The 13,058-nt window shown below is 34.7% G+C and overlaps 1 protein-coding gene across 1 annotated transcript in view; it reads right to left on the minus strand.

The window, feature by feature from the left end:
* LOC129218473 (putative DENN domain-containing protein 10 B) overlaps positions 1-12,546 on the minus strand; it is a 46,323-nt gene extending 33,777 nt beyond the window's left edge. The window contains exons 1-2 of the mRNA XM_054852753.1: positions 12,431-12,546; positions 10,941-11,161 (exon numbers count right to left, since the gene is read on the minus strand). Of these exons, the coding sequence (XP_054708728.1) occupies positions 10,941-11,161; positions 12,431-12,470 (261 nt within the window). The 5' untranslated portion in view covers positions 12,471-12,546. The remainder of the gene's footprint in view (positions 1-10,940; positions 11,162-12,430) is intronic.
* Positions 12,547-13,058: the final 512 nt, after the last annotated feature.

Genomic DNA, 13,058 nt, shown 5'->3' on the forward strand with positions numbered 1-13,058 from the left:
CAAGTAACATTACTTATGTGTGAATCACCCACGCGCGATTTGAATAAAACTTTATACATTGATGTAACACTTTAAAACATTGAACCCATATTTTTTTTATAGGCAGCAAACAATTTTAACAGGGGTGAAATTTACCCACAAATTTTGAATGATTGGAATATTAGAGGGTACAATATATTCTTTTATTTTAAATTTTAATTACAAAAATTCAAATAATGATTGAAAATTTGAATAAATTAAACAAACTAAAGTTGATTTGTTTTGGAATTTTTCTAAGAATACTATTTATAGGGGTAAAGCATCCTTCGCAATCTTACCCCGTCGCACGGCTAGTTGCCAATGAGCAATTCCAAGTCAGATAAATCACCTTCCTGACCTCACCCTTTCCGATTTCAATAAAATTTGGCATGCAGGACACATATGGCAAGATAAGTAATCCTGCCAAATTTTATATTTCAATACTGAAAATTGTTCAAAACATAGGCCTGTAAAAAAACTCAAAATGAATGAAAAAATGAAAAGAGTGTGTTTAACAATGTTTGTAACTTTGTTGCTAACAGTAATAGAATGAAAATTTTAAAAAATATTGTTAATCTAGAGTTTGAGCTTTCTATTGGTATGTAACATAACTTTCTTATGATAGATTTAATTTTCGGGGTCATTCACCATGACGGGGGAATATTGTGAAGGATGGTTTACCCCTATAAACATTATTTTCAGAAAAATTTTGAAACACATCAACTTTTGTTTTAGTTTTTTTCAAATTTCCAATCATTATTTGATTTTTTGTAAGTATAACTAAAAATAAAAGAATATATTATACCCTCTAATATCCAACATTCAGGGGTAAATTTCACCCTGTTAAAAGTGTTTGCTGCCGCCAAAAAAAAAATATGGGTTCAATATTTTTAAGTTCTATAGATGTTCAAAGTTTTATTCAAATCGGCAATTCACACTTGCTAAGGGTTACTTGTGAGTTAATTATCACGAGAATTTTTTTCTTTTTTTGAAAGTGTGAAGCACCGCTGATAATCTGAACCACAGATAAGAATCTCGCAGATAATCCAGAACTGACTGTTCTATTCTTTCTTGAACTAAAGACAGGGAATATTTCTTGTGCTTAATATAAAGTATATTATAGATTTTTTATAAAGAAAAAAAAGTTTATTTACCAGTAACTGAAGTCCAGCCTATGGAGAGGCTCAGAACGGAATTGGAAAAGTGTAGATTCGAGAGGATGAGGTTATGGGAAAGGGGGCTTGGCGTTAAAACTGACATATGCATGACTACTGTTAAATATATATGTATGAAATACTGTTGAATGTTATACATATATACAGGGTGCTAAAAAAGAAAATTTTCCTACATCCGAAGTCCTAGCAGCAATCCTCTGCACCAATCAAACCAAAATTTTAGATACGGTATTTGAACATATGTACTTGATACTCTGATGATTTTAAACGGCACATTACTCATTGTTATGGCTACAGTAAAAAAAATTTGAATTGCAACACCCACTTTTTTGCTCAAATTGATTTGCATATTGAAAAACCGAAATTAGTGTTGAAATGACTGTCATGTGACATAAATTGCAGGCTTAAATCATTTGCAAAGATGAGAATATTTAGTCCTAGTGACAACATAAGAGAGGAGGATTTTTTGCGTACTTTTCATAATTCAAAGGGTTAGACAGCAGCAGAAGTAAAATCAATCACTAAACACCATGTGCAAATCATCGCCTGAGTAAAAAGCTTTGAAATACAGAGTGAAAAGAGTTTCTTCAGTCGCATACTCGAATTTGCCAACGAGCAAATTTCGTCACATGCTGATCGTAGCAACGCTATTTGTGGTTTTTCAATATGCTGATCAGTTTGTATCGAAAAAGTGGGTGTTGTCTTCTGAAAATTCTAATATTTGTTCATTGAAAACTTAACCTTGATCACTGTGTTACTTAAAATCATCATAATCTCGAGCATATACCCAGGGGTGATTGTGTTCCGATTTTACCGGATTTCTGGTTTTTTCATCTTGATTTCCGGTATCTTCCTCTTCGAAAATACCGGAACTCCTATATTTTCAGAAAAACCCACTTTTGTAAAATTTAGGTTAATGTTTAACGAAAAGCCGAAAGTCCAAATTGAAGACGTTTGGTTTGGTATAAAGCTTAAGCTACCGTCATATTTTGCAATCTCTATGGTAATTGTTGAAGAACAGCTGGTTTGGGAGATGGAATAAAGGCTAGATAAGAAGAGGAAGGAGGGTTACATGATATTTTCCCCCTTAATATTTTCTTTTCAAGATGTCTAATAGCGTTTCTCTGTTGCATATCTTAATATGCAGATGATGTAACTAGGAGTGCCCATTCCCCCCGACTGCGATGGCACCCCACAATTTTACCAAGCCCCCTTTTTCTTCAAAAATTGCCACCCACTAATAAAAAGACTTAAACTCTTCTAAATTCATTTCTCCAAAAGTTTCTGTGGTATAATATGCCTCATGATCCCCCCCCCCCCCCCCAACACACACACGAAAATCCTTGCTGTAGCTATATTATTAGGATAAATTGTTAAAATATTTATTCACCAAGATGGCCTATGGCTTTTCTCTGTTGCAGATGCTTATATAATAGGCTTTGCAATCCCCCACCCCCATAAAATGAATTTAACGACCTAAATATATTGAAAATATTGATATTTGGAGAGCGATATATCGTGGTAATAAAATTCGGGTATCGCCCAGCCCTATTGCACAGTGATCATAATACATGCTGCCCCTTTTGCCCCAAACTTATTTAATTCTGAAATCTTTATGCACTTTTAGTAAATGAATGTAATTAATTTTTAAGGATTCAGATACAGTGGAGGAAAATTAAACATTCTTTGAAAAATTTTAAGCAATGAGAAAAATTAAAAGAATTTAATTCCTTCCATGCACATGGACGTATTAAGTCCAATTAAAACTTCGAGTTTTAGCTCCAGCAAATAATAATGTATATAAATAATGTGTACATACACGTAATGTGTATATATATGCTCATCAAAACACTTTTTCTTCTTGGAAAAAAAGTTCAGGTATTTTTTCATGGAGTCACAATCACCCCTGATATACCTTCAAATAACCATATCTCAAATTTTAGCTCAATTACAGTAGAGTCCTGACTTACGTGAGAGATGCGTTCCAAGACTTCTCGCATAAGTCGAAATTCCGCGTTGTGGAAAAATTGTTGGAGAATGTGTCTTTACCTTAAGTTCATAGAACTAAATAAAAGGTTTACAGAGCCCCAACATCAAAAAGCCGTGCAGTCTGCCAGTAAGAAATAAAACATACCCAAAATAATTTAAATAAATAACATTTATTCAAAAATATCACAGTATACAATAGGAAAAATGTTTTGTTAAATACCAAAATTAATTTAGATTGTAAACCCCCCAACTATCACAGAAATTTCAAAGTTAAATTGTTAAACAAACATAGTTAGAAAAACGCGAAATATTTTAGAAAAATTGTAAAATGTCACCTTCTTGCGCTAAATGTGCATGTTTACATTGCTGAAGAATTTTGAGCAAAGCGTAACAGAATTGTAGATTCATCAAACTGTTCCATTATTCACCGGCCGATAGGCTTGCTTGGTTCGAGAAGAACTTTCTCATATACCGGAACACCAACTTGTGCACACACTGGAATATCACCGGAAACTTCTGGAAATTTTGTTGGAACAACCAGGAAATCCAATTAGGAACGTCACTCTGTAGGACATCGATGATTTCAAACTGAAGACAGTTCCATTCAACCATAGGAGCACCGGTAAGTCGATCCAGGTACAGGCCAAGTCAATTAGGCCTAGTTGCAATGAGCTACATCTTTTGGCAATCTACCGCAAACACCTTCAGCAATGGTGACATTTCACTCCACCAAAAGGAGTAATTTGAGACATTTTAAATAACAATTAACACCGAGTAAAACTTATTTCAAGCCCTGCTTGAATTCAAAAACGTTGCTTCAACAACGGCTCGAGCACGCCGCAACTTCCATCAACGACAACCAAGCACGGTTGCCAAACCGTTAAAGATCAATCCCTGATTGGTCAACAAAAGTGGCAAGATGCCAATGGGGAGTAAACACAAGTAATCAAGCACAGAAAATATTTCGATCAATCTATTTATATGTTCCATGACCGCGATACGTCATCCCATGACACACCCTACTTTGCATTGGAGATATACATCTCAACTATTTCTGATTGAGTGATTTAACAATCTTTCTATTCGTTCTTTCAGCTCAAAGGAGCCAAAAACATCTCAAACATCAGGTGTTACGTCATAGGATGATTCCGACGTCACGATCGTGCCCGAATCAATTTCAGTTATCCGCCGCAGGGACACAGGACGCGGAGTGGCAAAAACATATCGGAGGTATGTTTCAAAAAAATACTTTAACATTTGTAATTAAATTAAAAGTGCTCCAAGATCCTGAATAAAGGCTTTTAAGCCCAACAAAAATATATGTATACAATTTTTTTTAAAGCATATGAGAAATTCTTTCAGACTTTTATAAATACCCCTCAAACTGCTTTAAAGCATTCCTCAACCATACATTAGTTTCTTACATAAAGAACTAAACGTTTACTGTATTTAAAAATAAGAAACTGTTTTATTCAACATGAAATACTTTAAGATTCACAAAATAAATGATCAACGGGAGAGAATGACATAAAATAAAACAACACAGTATGCACAGTATGTTGTAATAATAAAATGCTGCACTATAATAGTATTGTAGAGTAGATACAGTAACATATTTATGAGTTAAAAAATGAAGATAATGGTAATTTATGCTCTATGATCAACTCGTCTTTCTTATGTAATACATTTTAAATACGGTTGCTTGGCCTTTTCTTTTATAACATTTCAATTTGTGGCAACAGATCCTCTTAATGATCTCTAAAATCCATAGTACAACAGCAGCTTCCATTTTCATAATATTTATACTTTCATTTTCTTCCCATCTTCATAAAGTTTAGATGAAGATATCACTAAGATACCAATACTGCCGTGTGCAGGTAAACGGCAGTAACTGCAGATTTTTCGATTTTCATTTTTTTGCATTTTTGAAATCTTTATTACTATAGTTTTATGGTACAAACATTTTTATTTGGCTGCCGCAGAAAAAAAAAGTATTTTTTTATCAGTGGTAATTAGCAGTAACTGCTTTTTTAGCAACATTTTGCGGGAAGTCGGTAGTATGTACTTACTGCTCTTTACCTGCCCACGGAAGAACGAAAACTTTCTCTTGGTCTGGTAAACGGCAGTAACTGCTTTCGTCGCTACATTTTGCAGGTAATTGGCAGAATTTTTTTTTTTTTTTTTGGAATTTTTCAAATCTATGTTTTTTCAGTTTTATGGTGCAAACATGCTTATTTGGTTAGCGCTAAATAACAGCATTTTTTTTTATCAGTTGTGATTAGCAGTAACTGATATTATCGCTACATTATGCAGGCAATCAACAGTATGTACTTACTGCTCTATACCTGCCCATAACCATTGTCCCAAAAATGGAACATAAATGAATCGCCGCCAAAACTTAAACCAAGACGCATAAACGGTTTTCGCAATTTCTTTTTAGCTCAACTAAGTGCAAGCAGTAACGCCCTTGAGCGAAAGGATACTTAAAAGGGGGAGATACTTGGGGAAAATAATCATACTTTATTTCAAATAAAGTCGAAGAAAACGTTTTGTAATTTCACAGCCCTCAAACATTTTTTAAAAAATCTTTGATTCTTCATATCCGTGTTCTAAAAACAGTAAAACAAAGTTATTTTTTGCTAATGTACAGTTAAAGAAGATAACATACAAGTAATGCTTGGCAAACGATAAATAAACGTGTAGCAACAGAACGATTCTGTTCCATTTGTTTTGTTCTGTCGCAGACGATATTTTTCACTATTTTTAATATATACTAAGCTGCTGCACTTTTAGTAGTTCGATGAGAGCCATTGTTAACACACGAAGCATTTCTTTCGTCTAAATTTTCATGGATATTTATTGCTTTATTGCAAAGTGCGGAACATTAAGCGATTTGTCGTAGTTTTAAAAATGGCCTAAAGAATCTTCCAGTTGCCAAGTGACAACGCAGGAACATTAAAGAGTTTTCGACAATGCCGTTAAGCAATCAAAACATATGCCTTGTCGATTATTCGTTGTCAGTATTTGAATTTTGAGTAAATGTATTTGATTTTCACGATTTTGAACATGTTGTGGCTTCCTCCAACAACAACAAATTGACTGTCATCAGCATGACTACAGATGTCTTCCGTGGTTTCCCTGCAGGACAATCTCAGTGGAAACTGAAATCCATGTGAAGACCATACATAGAGTCAAAGTTGAGTTTCGCCGAGGTTCCCGAAATCTCTTAAACAAAGTGGATCCTGAAGATAATCTGTTCAAGGAATCTGATTTCCTAAAAAATAATTTTCATCTGAAGACTTCTATGTCTGCAACCCCCCCCCCCCCTTCATCTTCGTCCGCGATTTTGAGGAATTACAATTAAGAAGAAACATGACAGAAGATTTAGTAGATGCGCAAAAAAAAATATACTGAAGTTTTTTTCTATTCAGTGTTTAAAAGGGTAAAACACAAAAATGAGTTCGTTGTAGCAAGGACTGTTTAAAGCAGCAAGTATATCTGGTATCTGAGGAGGTACGTAAATGTGTTTTGGATTAAATTTATATCAAGTGGATGTAGGTCGATACCCTATTTAAATTATGTCCTCTTTAATAATAAATTTATAACCAACATATGTATATATATATATAAATATACATGTATATTTATTAATTTATGTTTATATTGGTATAAAAACATTTGTGTAAAATTTTTATTTTATTTTTAAATTACATTTCATTTATTTATATTAAATTTATGTCAAATGTATACATGGTATTTATTTTTTAAACTAAAATATATTATTCACATTGCAATAAATATACTTCGTAATGACTTATCTACTCCGCATTATGTTGAATTTGTAATTACTGGTCATTCAATAGTACATTGTGCAGTTACTGCTGATTACCAGTAAAAGTGCATGAAAATTACTACCGCGAAGAGCAGGTAAACGGCAGTATCTGCTTTAATTTAAATTTTGATTGCAAAATCAAAATGAAACAGACTGCCCAAAAAATACTTCGATATAAACATATAGAATAGACTAAAATCAAATTTCAATATTTTATTGATGTTTGTGGGAAATCAAAAACTCATTTCTTCAAATATCTCAAAAACTCATTTTTGTAGATACTGCCGTTTACCTGCACACGGCAGAATATATTTCATAAACTTTAATATTTAGAATGAAAAAAATAAATGAATGAAGGGCGCTGAATGGTTATTGGTGCACAAACAATTAGATGCGTTCATAAGTTTGATATAGGAACGTTCACTGTCAGCAATGCTTAGAGGCAGGCAATAACATTAAAAAAAATCAATATTTAGTAGCCAATAACGAAGCCGATACTTCCTTCTAAAAAATTCATGTTGTGGACAAAAACTTCGCCTTAGCTCTAAAATTCGTAACTCGTGCAAAATTCGCGTTATAGCCTTTTTGCGTAAGTTGAATCTCGTTGTAGTGGGAGTCGACTGTACTTCAGCGGTTAGGCCGCTAGGGCTACCTAGGTACATAGGGAAGTTACTTTTTGACTCCCTTGATTATATTGTTAAATGTTATATTTACAATTAGTATTTAACAGTGATGTTTCAATATTTAGTCATTATTCTAGCACCTATGCTCTCTAGATTGGGGTCCTGCAGTGGGTTTTCGTTAAATCAGGACTCATTAAAAGCAAGATCGATTGTATATGTCAGTGGCGGATTTATTAGGAGGGTGGTGGGGGCCACCGCCCCCTTTGTGATCATCATTTTCTAAAACCAATAATATAGAATTGAAGGAATTACTAGAAATAGCTACTAATTTCAATCAAGTACATTCCACAAATTTGCTTTAAATTAAGTTTAGACAGTTAGTGTAGTCGAGGATTGACAATGTTACCCACTTTTAGATTTGAACCTAAGCTTGGGCCTTCCTCTTTTTTGAAATTAAATAATTTTTATATTTCTATTCAACCATTTCGGTACAGATGTGATATACCCCCCCCCCCCCCCCCCTTGGTGAGGATAGAATTTTTAGCTCATTTCGAAAATCGCCAACGTTGGCGATAAAACTTTTTCCGGTAGCTCTAGTAACCCTGCAGAATACACCTAGGAAGTACAGATGTGAACTAATTCTTTTCGCACGTGTGTCCGTGGAGGTAGGTGCACATATGTTCCGCTCTTAGGGGGATTTTAATTTAAAGTATTTTTAAGTTGAATACTCTAAAATAGTTTCAATTTAAACTTTATTTTAGAGAATTCTTCTTATTGTTACTTTTTCTGTTAATTTAGTTGTGCTTTATAATTTAAAATGAGTTCTGTTTGCAGTGTTATTGAAAAATATCAATTGAAATTTATGAATGAGTCATCTTTTAATTTTTCGTCAGGTCGTCCAACATTTGGACGTACCGGAGTGCTAAACAGATTTTTTATTTACAAATTAATTGAAAATAAGGATGTTTTTTTAGAATTTTTGAGGGATATTGGGTTAATTCAAAATGAAATGTTATGTTCTAGATGTAATTCCGTAATGAAAATTAAAGCAACAAAAAGATGTTCAGATGGGTTTGTGTTTGTTTGCAAAAAGGTTATCGGGGGGAAAGTTTGTGGTAAAGAAACAACAATTAGGTAGGGTTCATGGTTCAGTTTAAGCAAATTAAAATTAGAAGAGATATTTTTGTTCACATATGAAATAATAATAGGAACAAAGAGTGCAGATATTGAAAAGCAATATTTTTTTTCATCTCATACTTTAGCAGATTAGAGAAATTATATAAACGAAGAAATTTTAAATTATGTAGAATTAAAATCCGAAAAAATAGGGGGGGATGGGAAAATTATTGAAGTAGATGAATCAAAATTTGGAAAGCGGAAATATAATCGGGGTCACGCAGTTGAGGGACAATGGGTTTTTGGGGGGGTTGAACGGGGTTCGGGCAGAATTTTTTTGGTTGCTGTTGCGGAAAGGGGGAGGGAAACTTTATTTCAAGCCATAAAACAGTGGATATTACCAGGTACTACAGTTTACTCAGATTGTTGGAGGGCTTATGATACATTAGGGGAAGAGGGATACAATCATTTAACAGTGAATCACAAATTGCATTTTGTTGATCCTGTTACTGGCTGCCACACAAACACGATTGAATCCACATGGAGGCACGTAAAAAGTAGTCTACCAGCATATAACAGAGGGGGGGGGGATTTTCAGTGTTATTTAGCGTATTATTTGTTTAAAAAGAATTGTGAGTATAAAAATGAGGACATGTTTATAAAATTTTTAGAAATAGTACGTGACGTTAATTGGGCAGAATATCAAATTAATCAAAAATAAGGATTTTTTTTTGTCAAAACTAACACAGTTTAATAATTTTAATGTAATAATAACAATAAAAAAGAGGATAATTTCCGTAAGAGCGGGACATATGTGCACGGCCTGATGCGGGGGTGGATGGAATAGAATTTAAAAAAGAGGTAAGTGCATTTACTTTTAAGTATTGTACATAACTGTGACCATACTCCGACTGTAATGTATATTAACAGTCGGAGGGATAATGGACCGAGCGGAGCGAGGTCCTGGCGAGCCCGAGGTCTCATAGTACTTTCGTAATGAGACCGAGGCTGGGCCGGCGAGCCGCGGTCACATTACGAAAGTACTATGAGACCGAGGGCTCGTATCCTGGAGAAATGACGAAAAAAAAATTAATACATTAATTTCGACTTGTAATTAATACAATAATTTATTTCATTGTATTTTAATATGTTTACAATAAAACCCGGTCCTGTACATTTTTGAAGCATATATTCGTGATGTTTTTTGTTGTGCTTTTATGTTGTTTTTATATATATTGTGTTCTGAAGTGCTTTGATCATGTTTTTTTATCTGATTTTTTCCTGTTGGCGCTAAAAAAGCATCGCTAAGAACGATGTATGACATATGTCGTCATACATCGTTTTCTTGGTGACGCTTTCTTGGCGCCAACAGGAAAAAGTCGCCAAGGGTGGGGTATATCACATCAGTTCCACCATTTCTTTCATGGACTACACTATACTAGTATAATAATACATTGCTATGACTTAGAACAGTGGTTTCCAACCCTAGGGTGGATAACCCCTAAAGGTGAGATTTGACACTTCAAGGGGGGCGATAAGTTCGTGAGGGGCGATTAGTATTTAAAAGACAGGTATAAGGGGGGAGGCAATTGACTCCCTGCCCCCCTACATAATGGGTTTGGGGGGGAAATAGCTTTTACGGTTTTCAACCGTCACCCCCTTGAACAGACTGTAAATCCGCTCCTAGCATATGTATATACAATCAAATCTCGAAGCTTATAACTCGAATATTCCTTTCTCTCGAACTTTTCATCGGGTCCCAAACTGTTGAGACTGTTGTGATAGCTTCCCATAACTTAAACGTTTTAGCCGATCCCTTGGAACTTCAAGTTATCGAGAGTATATATATATATACACAGGGCCAGATTTAGGGGAGGGCAGGCGGGGCTACTGCCCCGGGGCCTCTGCAACATAAGGGCCCCCACAATAAAATTTTTACAAAGTATCTTAACTTTCACGAGTCGAAAATATCGGATATATACATATATATCAAAATATTCAGATATATATCAAAGTATCGGATATTTTCGAAAATATAACGATCTTTTCGAACCCTGATTAGGGGCCTCCACTCCTTCGTTGCCCCGGAGCCTCCACACTTCCAAATCTGGCCCTGTATATACACACACATTTGCATATATACAGCTCTAAATGTGTCAAAATTAAAAAATATAGATAAATACAAACCTTTGGTAAAATTGGAAGTTCAAAAAGTTCTGTTAAATGCAAATAGAACCAAGACTGATGATGATGACAATAACAAAATGATACTGTATGATGTCCATGGCCAAGATCATGTCCTAAGTCATTATTACCCAGACCACACTTGCTAATAAGTAAGGCTTTATCTTCGGACAACATTGCAGGATAAGCCCATGTCCATAAGACATCATTGTTTGAATCTTTTTCTGTATGAAAGAAAATATGGAAAACTGTTATTTAAAAGAATTGAAAATCAGAAGCGGTTATAACTAAACAGTACACATAACAATGAGCTAATACTTTTTAACTATTAGCAGGGCTTAATTTGAATGGGACCTCACAAAAGCTGAACTCCTAAATTTTTTAAATTATATTTGTGAACTTATACATATTTGACTGAATTCAGGGCTTTTATGCATTAAAATATGTTAAGAAGACTATAGGGCTCCTATACTTCTATTCTTAGAATTTAAGCCCCAGCTGTTACAGTAATTTCCAGTATAAACATTATACCTACACCCTGAAAAATGTATGTCAAAAAAATTTTGAGCAAGCGCTAAGAAACGCCCATCGTCTGCACTTACAAATAATGCTTAACTCAACCATGGTATAGCAGAGTAGCAAGTACCCATGAAAAAGAAAGAATAGAAATTATTTAGCAGATACTGGCATATGGCCCTATCACACTTACTTTTAAAGAAAAGAATTAAGAAAAAACAAGTCCCAAGTTCATATTGATCAAACCTGACCTATGTGCGTAAATGAAATTAGTCTGCCCCTTTATTAGCAGTTCCAGTCTTCGTAGGTCTGCAGTTTAGCCTCCTTCTAAACTCTTCATTTTATTTCTCTTGATGCAGTGAGGATTAGAATGCAAAGCTTAAAGCATGTTCAAATTACACGGATGTGCAAGAATTAGCAAGCTGGTTTTTTCAATATAACAGAAATAGTAGGATGAGTTGAGGCATGTTAATCCGCTTCTCGACTTTTCCCTTTTTATCACATAAAAAGTTAAATGAGCAGTTTCACCTTCTACCATGAGTTTCATTAAATATTTCTCATTATCCCAGAATTTTTTGCAAATGTTCAATTAATTCATTAACTTTTTTTATATTATCTTTTAAACAGAACTTTCTGAAGAGAACCAACGTGCTCTAAGCTCGGAGTACGATGGTCTGCTTTACGAAAACAACTTCTGTTACATTACAGAATTCTCTACATTGTCCTCTAAAAAAGGAATTTCGAAATTTTTACAATCCTCCCGCACAATTTTTCCCAGCATCAAAATTAGCTCTGGATTAAATTTTTTTGAAATAGCATCTGCTCTTTCTTCTGCACTTTCTAACACACTTCATTAACCAAAAGATGCTGAAGGACAAAATTAATATAGTTATAAATGAAACGTTAAACACAGCACCTTAATTAAATTTCAAAATAACAATATTATAGAGCAACTGCAATAATTAAAAATTACTAACCAATGACTCCAGCAGCAATCAAATCACTAACGAAAGCCATGAGGCGACGACAGTTGAATTGAAAATATTCACCGCATTAAATCAAATTCAGTCAAAAACAAAACCGTAAGTTCACAATCTCCCTTCATTTCAGTTCATTTTACACAATGTACGACTCACTGTAAGCATCAGTAGGGATCGCTCGAAATGTCCAGCCGATAACAACAATCGGATAGCAAGGTTATGAGTAATGACGTCACTGACTTGAGTGTTTTGCCGTTGACAGCCACAAAAAGCGCACATCAAAGAGTATGTTCGAATACCTAGGCTGCGTTCGGAAACGATCCACCGGTTACATGTACCGCGTGGTTAGTCCGGTGTGGTTATGACGTATTTGGAATTTCTCTAGGAATTCCGGTAGAACAGCTGTGTTTCCGAACGCTCGTGGTTAAACCGCGGTAGTTCTAGTTCAGCAGCAAACGACACTCCAATCAACGCGTAACTTTCATAATAGGCAAGTCACGTGTGTTACGATCAAAACATGAAACACGACCGGATTGGCCAACACAGACTTTGTGACGTTTGTGATCTCGCTAACCGCTTCCAGACAGCGGTGCCACAGGTTGCTACCAAGTCGACCGCCAGAAAA

The sequence above is a fragment of the Uloborus diversus genome, chromosome 3 (genome assembly GCF_026930045.1).
Source record: "Uloborus diversus isolate 005 chromosome 3, Udiv.v.3.1, whole genome shotgun sequence".
Taxonomy (NCBI): domain Eukaryota; kingdom Metazoa; phylum Arthropoda; class Arachnida; order Araneae; family Uloboridae; genus Uloborus; species Uloborus diversus.